At 40.0% G+C, this 14,343-nt stretch overlaps 1 protein-coding gene across 2 annotated transcripts in view; it reads right to left on the bottom strand.

Moving 5' to 3' along the window:
* Nucleotides 1-8,791: 8,791 nt before the first annotated feature.
* Nucleotides 8,792-14,343, bottom strand: part of LOC132393657 (small conductance calcium-activated potassium channel protein 2) — a 107,704-nt gene continuing 102,152 nt past the window's right edge. For both annotated transcript variants that reach the window (XM_059969067.1, XM_059969070.1), the window contains one exon: nt 8,792-9,321. In XM_059969067.1, the coding sequence (XP_059825050.1) occupies nt 9,034-9,321 (288 nt within the window). In that variant the 3' untranslated portion in view covers nt 8,792-9,033. The remainder of the gene's footprint in view (nt 9,322-14,343) is intronic.

Genomic DNA, 14,343 nt, shown 5'->3' with positions numbered 1-14,343 from the left:
ATTAGATTTTACAAACTTTCTTCTGTTTTTGTTGAGTTGACATTACCATAGATTGAACAAATTTTATAAAGTGCCAGCAATCTGTCTTGGGTAATGATTGTTGCCTCGTGATCTGTATTTAAATATGACTTACAAGCCCTAATAGCTAAATCTAAAGATGAAACAGTCACTCATTTTTGTACATTTAGGGAAAAAAAACATATTTAATCAAATATCGTGATACAATGAGTGGCGACACTTGCGGATTACCCTAGCTGGTTGCCAACACATATGACTCATTTCACTGTATGTTTCAGTAGTAGCCCAGTAGCACTCACATCGACAGTGATGAAATGCTTTGAGCGGTTGGTCAAGACTAGACTGAACTTCTGCCTCAGCAAGGACCTGGACCCACTGCCTATCGCCACAATAGGTCAACAGCAGATGCAATCTCAATGGCTCGTCACAGGGCTTAAGATCACCTGGACAAAACAATCACCTATGTCACCATGCTGTCCATCGACTATAGCTCAGCATTTAACACCATCATTCCCACAATCCTGATTGAGAAGTTGCAAAACCTGGGCCTCTGTACCTCCCTCTGCAAATGGATCCTCGACTTTCTAACCAGAAGGCCACAGTCTGTGCGGATTGGTCATAACATTTCCCCCACACTGATGATCAACACTGGTGCACATTAGGAGTGTGTGCTTAGCCCACTGCTCTACTCTCTCTATACCCACGACTGTGTGGCTAGGCATAGCTCAAATACCTTCTATAAATTTGCTGATGATACATCCATTGTTGGTATAATCTCAGTTGGAGACGAGAGGGCGCACAGGAGCAAGATATATCAACTAGTGGAGTGGTGTCGCAGCAACACCCTTGCACTCAATGTCAGTAAGACGAAAGAGCTGATTGTGGACTTCAAGAAGGGTTAGACAAAGGAACCCCTGTTTTCACAGGGGGATCAGAAGTGGAGAGAGTGAGCAGTTTCAGGTTCCTGAGTGTCAAGATCTCTGAGGATCTAACATGGTCCCAACATATTGATGTAGTTACAAAGAAGGCAAGACAGCTGCTATACTTCATTAGAAGTTTAAAGAGTTTTGGTATGTCAATAAAAACATTCAAAATTTCTATAGATGTACCATGGAGAGCATTCTGACAGACTGCATCTCTGATATGGAGGGGATACTGCACAGGACCAAAAGAAGCTGCAGAGGGTTGTAAATCTAGTCAGCTCCATTTTGGGTGCTAACCTACAAAGTACCCAGGACATTTTTAGGGAGTGGTGTCTCAGAAAGGCAGTGTCCATTATTAAGGGCCTCCAGCACTCAGGACATGTCCTTTTCTCACTGTTACCATCAGGTAGGAGGTACAGAAGCCTGAAGGCACACACTCAGTGATTCAGGAACAGCTTCTTCCCCTCTGCCATCCAATTGCTAAATGGACATTGAACCCTTGGACACTACCTTACTTTTTTTTAATACATATTATTTCTGTTTTTGCATAATTTTTAATCTATTCAATATACATATACTTTAATTGATTTACTTATTTATTTATTTATATATTATTGGGTTTTTTCTTCTATATTATGTATTGCATTGGACTGCTGCTGCTAGGTCAACAAATCTCATGACACATGCGGTGATAATAAACCTGATTCTGATATATAGCTGATAAATAACCAAATCCGAATCTGAATCTGAAATATAAAAGAATTACTACTCTCCAAACCCTCATTTTGCCTGCCGTCTGTTCAGACCCAGGTAGTTTTTCCACAAAGCTGAAGAAGAGGAAATGTTATTTGGATTCAGGATTACTATCAGCATGAGACTCAAAAATTCCTCTCACACCCTGGCTGTGCACAACAGCCTACTTTTTTGGGGATTTAGGAATAGAAGTCAATTTTAAGCAAAAATACCACATAGAGAAAGCAAATTTTACAAGAGACATACTCCAATTATCAAGACAAAGACCATAAGACTTAGAAATAGAATTTGGCATTTGACCCATCAAGTCTGCTCTGCCATTCAATCATGGCTGATTTATACATCCTCTCAACCCTCCTACCTTCTCCCTGTAACCTTTGATGCCCAAAAGCCAGAGTCTTACTTTGCTGATAAATATTAACAATGTGGTTTGCTTCTTTATATTGTTCTCTGCAAAGCTGCTCAGCCATATGTACAAATACCAAAAGGCCAGATGGCTGGACATTTGTCTTTGGCCAGTAGTGTTAAATATTTGTAGACTATTGAGTAGTCTATTGCACCCAACTCGTGAAGCCAATGGAACTGTTATAGAGAGGGGAATGCTACTAGTGAGCCTGTACTTTAGTACAATGTTTCCTGCACTATATTTCAATGTCACATCAAATTTATACTTGAATTTTCACACCTTTCTTGATACCAAAGGAAATAAAATAATTATTAACCAGCACAACTAACAAAAATAATAAAAGGAACTACAGAACAGGATATATTTTACATACTCTCCAGCCCGTCCCACCCTCCCTCCTCTCCTTTGTTCCTTTCCCTCGCTCAACCACGCCCCGTTCAGTTGCCTTCTCTTTCTGCCTATGACCTGTCTCTTTCTTTCAGGGCTCTGGATCACAAGCTGAAGTTACCTATTAGCCCGGTTACGAGGCTGCTGGAATTGCCTCGTATGTATCGAAGTCTGTCAAGGTTGTAGGAGGGGAGAAGGGATCCCATGATGTGAGGGAAGTCAATGAGTGTATCAGGCAAGGTTATGACAGTGGCATGAGGAGGAATTTGGGTGTATGGAGGAAGAAAACTATTGTGAGGAGAGGCCAAAATCTGAAAATGTGAAGAAGAGAAGTATGATTGTATGGGGAGGAGGGAGACAGCAGAGAGGGGAAGGGTTATGATAGTGGGAGGGGCATGTAACGACAACATATTGTGGTGCTTTGTGTAGGGAGAAGATCCAACTTTGTGATTTGGGCTCTGCCCGTGTTGGAAGGGGAGATATGAACAAGGAGACATAGCAGCACTAAGAAGGTATAGACAGCAGTATATGTGGGAGAACATTTGCAGATGTGGGAGGGTGGGTCCAACAAGGCAGGGAGTAGGATCTGGTTTTGTGTGGAGGGGACTAGGGCAGCAAGAGGGGGCAGTTTAACAGCAGATGGGGAAGGCTTTAATCTCCAAAGCAAAATGACTGCTGTATTTGCACGGAGCCAGCCCAAGTTTTTCACTTCTTTTCAGAATTTTCTGATGCACCTTGTGCAAGTAAAATGTTACAAATCAACTCTGGTTGTGATTACATTAAATGCAGATAGCAGTATTTTACAGCCTTTATAGTTGTGATGTCAGCCATGGAGGTTGTCACCCCAGGAGAGGTCACGACCCTTTGCTTGAGATAGGTTGCTCTGGAGTTGCTCTGCTTGTGGCCCAGAATGAATTTTGAACCTGGTGCTTCCAACTTTTAATGGCTTCATAAAAAAAAGAATACAGATTTAGCGTTATCAGTATCAAAATTGAATAGATGCTTTCAGTCCATGTATGTACTCAGTATGTCTTCTCCACGCACCCAGTGATCCCTAGTATTGACCTGCCAAAGTTAGAGGGGAGAAGGGGTCTGGGAGAGTTAGTTAGTTATTAGCACAACACAGGTAGATGACATTTTAGGGCCATGTTGCAATGGAAACAGTAAATATTTGGCTTTGGGTGCCTATGTCCTAGGAAGGCATTTGGTCATATCTTTGGGTAGGCTTCACTTCTCTCAGAACCAGTTCACCTGCTTCACTTCATACTTGGGACCATTAGGCCAAGAGCAAAGAGAATCTGAGCTTGTGCAGTGTGAGTGGAGACAACGTTGAATGTAAAACTCACAAGATGAAAATCATAATCTTGGGAAAACAACCTGCCTGCCATGTTCTTGAAGAACATTCTAGAAGGGCCATGAATTGTCAATCTCGATTACTTAATTTGTTTGCAATAAATCAATCAATTGGTACCCTGCGGTTTTGATTATCTACTGCTAAAACAAAGGGGACTTAACGTTTGTTCTAGCTCATCAATGAAATATAGCACAAGAGATTCTGTGGATGCTGCAAATCCAGAGCAACACGTACAAAATTGCTGGAGGAACTCAGCAGATCAGGCAGCATCTGTGGAGAGGAATAAACTGTCGGCGTTTCGGGCTGAGACCTTTCATCAGGACAGGATGAAATATAGATTGCATTTAAACTTGGCTTGCACATCTTCATTATCTCTCCGCATCCACGTGTCTTTTTATTTATCTAAGGCCAGATATGTATGTTTTCTTCATATTTAACATTAAAAAATACATGGTATAACTAACTGAGCTCTTATGCTTTGAGAAAATGGTTTACACTACACCATGGAAGAAATAATTCAGTTGTATAGCTGGATCCTGGACTTCCTGTCAGATTGCTGGCAGGTGGTAAGAGTGGGTTCCCTCACCTCCACCCCTCTGACTCTCCCCTCAGGGCTGTGTACTGTCCTCTCCTTTACTCTCTGTATACCCATGATTGTGTTGCCACCCACAGCTCCAATCTGCTAATTAAATTTGTTGACAATACTACACTGATTGGCCTAAGCTCAAATGATAATGAGGCAGCCTACAGAGAAGTCATCACCCTGACACAGTGGTGTCAATAAAACAACCTCTCACTCAATGTTGCAAAAACAAAGGAGCTGGCTGTGGACTACAGGAGGAATGGAGACGGGCTAACCCCTATAGACATCAATGGATCTGGGGTTGAGAGGGTGAACAGCTTTAAATTCCTCAGCGTAAACATCATCAAGGATCTCATGTGGTCTGAACATACTGGCTGTGTTGTGAAAAAGGCACCTCTTTCACCTCAAATGGTTGAAGAAGTTTGGTATGGGCCCCCAGATCCCAAGAACTTTCTACAGGGGCACGATTGAGAACATCCTGACTGGCTGCATCACTGCCTGGTATGGGAACTGCACTTCCCTCAATCACAGGACTCTGCAGAGTGGAGCAGACAGCCCAGCATATCTGTAGTTGTGAACTTCCCACTATTCAAGACATTTACAAAGACCAGTGTGAAAAATGGGCCCAAAGGATCATTGGAAACTCGAGTCACCCCCCCCCCCAACCACAAACTGTTCCAGCTGCCACCACCCGGGAAACGTACCGCAGGACCAGCAAGCTCCGGGACAGCTTCTTCCACCAGGCCATCAGACTGATTAATTCACGCTGATACAATTATATTTCTACGTTATATTGACTGTCCCATTGTACATACTATTTATTACAAATGACTATAAATTGCACATTGCACATTTTTAGATGGAAATGTAAAGATTTCTACTCGTGTATGAAGGATGTGAGTAATAAAGTTAATTCAATTCAATATTTAATTAGAGTGTGTTTTATGCCTCCGATTTTCACCACTCTCTACAAGTTCTGCACTGTTCTGTGGTTTTCTTTGGTTATTCTCAGAACTCCCATGCTGCAGAACACGATTTTTTTGGATTCAAAGGCTTCGTCGTGCTTTCTGTAATCTAATTCAATACATCTCCAGGCCAGAATTTTTCCCAGCTTCAGTCTAATATCACCATCTTTTTCTGGTAAGGAAGGATTCAAGAAGCACAGTTAGGATTCCAGTTCAACCCAGACTCTGAAACTGTTGCTTAGACTCACAGCACAGGGACAATTGAGAGATCAACAGACCAATATGAGTGCCCTCACTCCCAATTAGAACACCTGTAGGATGGGGGGGGGGGTAGTGAAGCACCATTTTAACAATCATAGCAGATCATAAACACAAGGAAGTCTGCAGGCGCTGGAAATCCAAAGAAACATGCAGAAAATGCTGCAGGAACTCAGCCTGTCAGGCAGCATCTGCGGAAATGAATGAACAGTTGACGTTTCGGGCCAAGGCCCTTACTCAGGATCATAGCAGATGATTTGCAGGCACAGCTTGGTTCCAATCCTTTGGGTATTGCAGAACTGTGGGCAGATTAATGATTGGTATGGTGAAGAAGCTAGAAGGGCTTTGGATGGGAATAGAATGGTGACTGGATATGTTAAGCACTTCACATTTAGGTGACAAGAGTGCTCATTATTGCTACCTACTGTGTATAAACTGATTCACCAGCAAACATTTTATGTAACAGTTAAATATTCCTCATTCCAACACTCCTACCTTTAATCCTCTCTGGATGTTGGTGCCAAAAACATGATGCTCAGTCATTGCACTGGATTCATACACTGGGTAAAATGAAAAATGAAGGAAGCGTGGCTGAGATTTGGCCCAATGCAGAGTAAAAATACTGGAAACAAGAGCCCTTGTATTAGTGAAGACACAGTTGCTATAGGGAACTTGAAATTTATGTTAAGAGACCATCTAGTTTCATGTTTCACCACGACTTTCCTGTCAGTCCTTATACTAAATCACAGTTCAGAAAGCGTTCTTCTGAAATTCAGAAAGGGCAGATTTTCCTTTGACCACCAGTGTGACTGGTTAGCAAATTGTTTAGCAAATGAACAAGAACAATCAGATATACACTTAGTAGGCACTTTACTCGGTACAGGAGTGGAACCCGTTGTGGTCTTCTGCTGCTGTAGCCCATCCACTTCAAAGTTCGACATGTTATACATTCAGCGATGCTCTTCTGCACACCACTGCTGTAACGTGAGGTTATTTGAGTTACTGTTGTCTTCCTTTCAGCTTGAGCCAGTCTGGCTATTCTCCTCTGGACTCTCATTAATAAGGCATTTTTGCCCATGGAGCTGCCGCTCACTGATTTTTTTTGTTTTGTTTTCACACCATTCTCTGTAAACTTTAGAGATTAAAATGTAAATCCCGGGAGATCATATTCTGAGATACTCAAACCACCTTGTTTTGGCACCAACATTCAATGGTCAAAGTCACTTAGATCACATTTCTTCCCCATTCTGATGTTTAGTCTGAATGACATCTGAACCTTTTGACCATGTCTGCGTGCTTTTATGCACTGAGTTGCTGCCATATGATTGGCTGATTAGATATTTGCATTACAAACAAGTTTACCTAATGAAATGGCCACTGCATGTAAGTACTGTATTTGCTTCCCAAAGAGCATGCTTTCAATGTTCTCCATCTATTTCAAAATGTTGAAGATCAGATTGAAAGAAATGGAGACAAATTAAATGATCTATATGGACTTGTCAGATAGGCTTCATTGACTGATCTCTACAGTCTGTAATTAGTTATTTGCAAACCAACAATTTCAATTATTTAATAGAGAAGATCACATGTTCAAGATAGAACGTTGCTGATCACTTCGGTTGGCAGTCAACAGTAGTTTGAGAAGTATTGTGATTCAAAGAACAATGAAGCACTTCTGGGAGTGTTCACTTAGGTATACAGTATATTTATCACACATTAAGCAATACATTTTTGACACTCGTCCTTTAAATAGCCTATATTTGTGTGATAATGAAAAGGAAACAAACTCTCAGTGAACTATGGTTTACATCAGACTTTCTGGTGTTAACTAATCGAACTTTAGAAAGTATAAGGAACCATGGCAAATAGCAGAGGTGGCAAACCTTTTTGAAAGCATGTGCAAAAAATGACGATCTTCTAAAAAAATTCTCTGATTTCATTTGAGTAGAGATGATCATTGATAAATAAATGAGTAAAAATGATACTGGATAGTTTATGGAAAATGGTGATTCCTGCCACTTATTTGTGTGTATTTATTGTTTTACTGTTTATAGAAGTATAATGAAGACAAATTGAAATATAGAAATTTTAGAAAACTTGTTCAAACATTATTATTAATCTTTTAAAAAGTCAACTGATAAACAATGGAATTGCTAAATTGTATCGTTATTGTATTGTTTACTAACCAAATAATGTTGTGTCTGCGTCATCTAATGTCATGTGATCTCTCAACTGTCTAGCTGGCACTAAGCCGGTGTGAGATATTTTCTGTGAAAACCTCTCACTGCTCTCGGGTGTTAAAAATTATTTGTTGCTTCATTTGGCATAAGAGATAGTCATTGTGTATTTTTATATAATGGGTGGTTTTTAAGAATCGACAAGTAACACTGTATGCCACATGCAATCAAATGTTTTGTGTGCAGCCTTGGGCACGTGTGCCATAGGTTTGCCACCAAACAGCATGTTCCTCTACCAAACCTTATAGTTGGAAATCCATAATTAGGAGCATCAGAACCATTCACTTCAGTGGAATATGATGATCTGCCATGGATTCTGATTTTATTCATTTGTATATTTAAATTTCTTGGGTGACTACAAAAGCAGAATGCTAAAAATATTGCTGAAAATCTGAAGTTAAAATGGAAATTGTAGGAAGCACTCAACAGTCACTAAAAGAGAGAAAATTAGGTAAAACTTCAGATCTTTCATGAGAACTAGGAAAAGTTAGATTTTGAATATTATTGTATAATCCAGTTGCTTTGACTATTTACACACCTGGGTACTTCATTTTCATCTCCGTTTTTCATTTGTACGTCTAAGGGCGTAATACAGAATATCATAGAAGTTTTAGCTAAGTGATATATGATTTCAGGTATATCTTCTATAGCAGGCTGCTGTTAAAAGCAGGACACCGTTCCTTTAAGCAGTACGATATGGTGATTATTGCTTTCACTTAACACCTCGGATATCACATTTTGTTAAAAAGACGCGTATAATGTCAGTTGAATCATTTTCTTTCTCATTATTGATTGATCACCCGAGTCTATGCCCACAAACTGAAGGTTTTAAACTGACCAGACAGAAATATCCAGAAATGTTCTTTTTATTATATTATATATTAATAAAGTCAGTTGAAGTGCGCAAGTAAAAAGTCAAGTGAGTTGTACAGAAGAAACAATCTATATAGCAGGTTAGGTGCATTCAATGTGCATCTGAGGGAGAGCACTCACTCCGTTTGGCCTAAAATAATTTTTCAGGTTCCCTGGATTCTGACATCAGAATCCGGATAACACTGTTTAGTATTGTTAGGGCTTTACAATAAAAGCTGAAATATCAACCATATGATGGCAAAAAAAAGTTCTTTCTAGTGGTTAAAACATTCACTTCTAGCTACTTTCTGATGATGTTGGTGGAGCTGTTGAGGAGGATCTTCTCCTTCTGGTCGAAGATCGTGACCGCTCGGCGCTGCAAGGTAATTGTTTGTCATGGTGCTGCATCTGGGCTTCCAGAAATTCCCTCTGCTGCTGGCTGACCGACTGACTAATAAGTCCAGGTAGGGCTTGGATAGTTCCTATTAACGTCTCTAATTTAGACTCCAACGTTACAATCCTTTTCTCAAGGTCTTCACTCCTTTCATTCAGGTCTGAGATCATGTCGTACATAATGTTTTGCGTCTAAAATGAGGGAAAAGAAAGACATTTGAAACTTTTCATCACTTGTTGCTAATTTCAGGAAACAAATACTTCAATACTGAGTTACTATCTACCAATAAAAACTGCAATTTTCAAAACCAATCTCCCATTTTGAAAAAGCAATTAAATTACAATAATTTTGCTGGAACTTGAGTTATAGGGAAAGGTTGAATAGGTCAGGACTTTATTCTCTGGAGCATAAGAGAACAAGGGGAAATTTGATAGAGTTATATACAATTTTGAGTGGTTAAGACAGGGTAAATACAAGCAGGCCTTTTTTCCACTGGGATTGGGTGAGACTCGACTCTCATCATGGGTTAAGTGTGAAAGTTGAAAGGTGACATGAGAGAATTTCTTCACTCAGACAGTCTAAGAGCATGGAATGAGCTACCATTGGATGCTGGTTTGATTTCAATATTTAAGAGAAGTTTGGTTAGTACAGGGATGAGAAGAGTACTTTGGTGCAGGTGTAGGTTGATGGGATGAGGAAAGATAACTGCTCAGTACAGACTGAGTAGGCTGAAGGGCCTGTTTCTGTGCTGTAGTGCTCTATTACTCTATGATCCTTGAAATAAACGCTCAATATACACAATATTTTAACAGGAAAACACAATATAAATCCCTTTGGAGACTACCTAGGGTATTAGGTGTAGAGTAATTAATATCTTAATTATTATAGCGTAGCAGTTGGCATGATGCTATTACAGCTGCAGGGCATGGGACTACAGAGTCCAATCATGGCACCCTCTGTAAGGAGTCGGTACATTCTCCTCATGGGTTGCCTGGGCCTTCTCTGGGTGCTCCGGTTTCCTCGCACAGTCCAAAGACGTATCAGTAAGTAGTCTAATTGGTCATTGTAAATTGCCCCGTGATAAGTTTAGGGTTAAATTGGGGATTGTTAGGGATGGCTGGGCCGCGCGGATCAGAGTGCCAGAATGTCATTTTCCACACTGTATCTCTAAGTAAAACAAATAAATAAATATGACATCCTGACAAACATGGCATTTCATTTTTTTTAAATCATGTGTCAATGTTGCAAATTATCAGAGCAAATCCTCACAGCTCCCAGTTCCAATTCTTGGCATTCACTTTGCAAACATTGACCATAGTTAGATCTTTTTAACACATTTATTTTAACAGGTATTTGCCGATAAACAAAAATAATTTGCTGTCCTGAAGATTCACTTACTATTTATACATTGCAATGAATTAAAAAGAGTGAAAACAGAGGTTCAATACCAACATAAGCAAGTTTGATAGATTAGAACCAAATAAAGTGAGCTAGAAATAGCTGTCATTTCAGTTAAATTTTCAACAAAAGGAAGCTAAAATTTCAGAAGCATTCCTCCGATTTCTAATTCTCATTCCCTTAATCAATCAAAGTACAAATCCAATTCTTTGTAGACTATCACTGTAGTGAATAGGTTGAATACCGACTGCTTTTGGGGATATTTCCAATGTCAACTGGATGGATATAGTTGGCAAACCACTGATGTGTTGCTTACTAAGGCAAGCTGTTCATGAGTTTTGTTGTGTTAGTAACAAGGCTTGCAAATTTAACAGGATTTGTTGCTTATGCAAACAGGAAATATTCTGTAAATGCCAAATTCATCCTAACCACTGACAATGCAACAAGCAGCATTCTTATATTTCCTAACATCTGCTACAGTGATTTGATATTAAAACTATTCACCAGGTCACAATTGCTTCAAGCAAAATGGTTGGTTGATGATACCTGAATCCTTGCAAACTAGTGTGGAACATTGGTATAAAAATAAACCAGCAAAAAGCAGGTCAAGCAACTTCTGTGGAGGCAAAAGGTGTCAATTGAAATTTCATTTCCAGACCTTACATCAGAACTCTCCTCGGGGAAGATGAAAGATTACATACAGCACTATGCAAAAGTCTTAAGCATATATATATATCACTAAGGTGCCTAAGACTTTTGCACAATACTGTAGTAATTTTATGCATTGCACTGTACTGTTGCCTCAAAGAAAAAATTATAATATTTTTAAGTGTGTGATGATAAATCTGATTCTGACATGGGTCTCTATTGGGGACTGAGAGTGGGAAGAGGACAAGGACAGGGGAATTATGGTTGTGAAGAGGGAAAGGAGAGGCATGGAAACGGGAAGCACCAGAGAGACATTCTGTAATGATCAATATATCAGTTGCTTGGAATCAAATGTCATTGCCTGGTGTCTCAGTGACATTGCCTGAGTGTGTCTGCATACATGCCACCCCCCCCCCCCATCCCTTGCACTCTTTCTCTGCCACCTGTCCCTCACCTCCTCCCTTGGTGCTCCACCCTCACATTCCCAACATCCTTTCCTCCTGCCACGTTTACAAACTCACTCTCCATTTCACACTGACAAACAGAGTACTGTGCAAAAGTCTTGGGCACCTTAGCTATGTAACTTTTGTACATTACTGTAGCAGTGTGAATGACAATATGAGATGTTGTTCTTCCAATTTCTCCATAGAACTGGAGGAGAGTGAAGACAGACAGGCAGGTCAGTGTGGGAGTCAACTGGATGTAAACTAAGAGCATGTGCTCTGCAAGATGGCTACCTCATACTCAGTAGTATTGAATTCAAGGCACAAACAAAGGGCTTAAATGGCAGAAAACAAGATTGCCAATGAGGTAAAGGGACTTTTTCTTCTGTTTGGTAAGATATAACAAGTGGTGCATGATAGGGATTGGAGTTAAGACCTTAATATTTTCCAATTTATGTGAATGATTTGGATGATGCAATCAAAGTTCCAAGTAAACTTATTAGCAAAGTATGTATAAATCACCATATACTACTCTGAGATTTATTTTCTTGCAGGTATTCACAGTAGAACAAAGAAATACAATAGAATCAGTGAAAAAAACTACACACAGACAAAGACTGACAAAGAGCCAAAAGAAGACAATCTGCAAATTCAAATAATAACAATAATAATCTGATTACTTACACAGGCACAACCCAGTGGCAAACATCATTCACCAAAATCTTGCTTTAAAATACAAACTCACAGAAGACACCATACCTTACTATAAATACAAGTCTGATCCAGTTTTTAGAATCAGAGTCCTACAAATTACATTACTAATGATTCCTTAGTACACAAAGGAGAATGCATGATAAAAGGCCAGATATAATATTACAAGATAAACAAGCAAGAACAAGTTACTAAATAGATACAGTCATTCCAAACACACATAACATTCAATTAAGTGAAAAACACCAGAAATATACTGAATTAAAAGAGGAAATTGAAAGGCTATGGAACATGAACAGGGTAGACATTGTCCCAATAGTAATATCTACAACTGGTCTCATCTCAAAGTCATGACACAATACTATTAAACAATTTGCCATACAGTAATAATTATGTAAATGTCCAGAAAGCTACAATACTGAACACCACTAGAATAGTTCAAAAGTTCCTGTCAATTGAGAAATGAGTGTACGTGGCTTTGTCCATCCCTCAGGTTTTATTAACTTCAGCTGAGAAAAACTAAAAATAATAAATAGTTTAGATAGATAGATAGACAGATAGACAGACAGATAATACTGAGAACATGAGTTGTACAGTGCTTGAAAATGAGTCGGTAGGATGTGGAATCAGTTCAGAGTTGAGGTGAGTGACCTTTTTAAAATTTAGAGATAAACAGCAGAACAGACCCTTCTAGCCTGGCAAGTTGCATTACCCAGCAACCCACCTATTTCAGCCTAGCCTAATCACAAGACAATTTACAATGACCAATTAATCTACTAACCAGTATGTCTTTTGGAACATGGGAGGAACAGGAGCACCCAGAGGAAACCCACATGCACTCGGGAGGAACGTGCAAACTTTCTTACAGGGGATGCTGGAATTGAACTCAGAACTCCGACTCCCCGGGCTGTAATAGCATCACATTATCCACAGTGGTTTAAGAGCCTGATGGTTGAACGGTAATAACTGTTCCTGAACCTGATGGTGTGGGACTCGAGGGTTCCTGTACCTCCTTCCCAACGGCAGCACTGAGAAGAGGGTATGGCCTGGATGGTGGGGAAGGGGGCCTTAATGATGGATTCTGCTTTCTTGTGGCAACGTTCCTTGTAGATATGCTCAATGGTGGGCACAACAAAAGCACAGTGATTAGAAAATGGCACAGAACATTATTATTTATTACCAGGGGAACTGAAAGGAGGTAACGTTTCACCTATACAGGGCAATGGTAAGGATATGTTTGGAGTACTGTTTACAGTGTTAGTCTTAAGGAAGGATGTTCAGAGAAATTCTCCTCAACCACTACCTAGAATAGCAGGTTAGGGAATGAGGCAAGATCAGAAAGGGAAGGATTGTATCTCCGTGAGTTCCTCCGGGAATTGGATAGAAAGATCATGTGGCTCTTAACAGGATGGATGTGGAGAGAGTGTCTCCCCTTTTCCAACACTCGATGACGGTGACAACCTCACACTCTAGTGACGCTGGAAGATTCACTGGATAAAGATAAGCAGAAGGGAAAAAACCTGCTGCAAGTTTCCTTGCCCACGTCTGAACAGGTGCAGGAGACTTCACAGCTTCCAGAGTCTATGCTGATGACACCCAGTGTCCTCCTGAATGCCAGAGGCTGTGTCACCACTTTCGATGCATTCATCCTTATGGTGGGACAGACCCTGGGATTGTGATGATTATGGGACGTTGGCTTATCAGCACAACTGAAAGTACAGCTCTAGCTAGACTGTGAGACAGCTACTCAGATTTTGTCTTAATCTTCAAATATGAGAAAGGAGAGCATCTTAGAGTTTCCTAGTCTACACTTTCACTGCAGCTTTTAAACTTGAACACTTGTTTACTGCCTATTATATCCAGGACAGACTTTAGTAGTTTTTTTATGTATCTACAGCTTTAATTGATTAGGCTTTTAACTGTAGGTGGACAGCACACAAGATTTCACAGCAGGACTGTGCATTAAAATATGTCTATTTCTGAATGCCCAATCTTCACAATCAAAGCTCCATA

This window comes from Hypanus sabinus, chromosome 5 (genome assembly GCF_030144855.1).
Source record: "Hypanus sabinus isolate sHypSab1 chromosome 5, sHypSab1.hap1, whole genome shotgun sequence".
In the NCBI taxonomy this organism is placed as follows: domain Eukaryota; kingdom Metazoa; phylum Chordata; class Chondrichthyes; order Myliobatiformes; family Dasyatidae; genus Hypanus; species Hypanus sabinus.
Note: the sequence above shows the minus strand (reverse complement) of the source record. Positions and strands in the feature narration are given on the sequence as shown.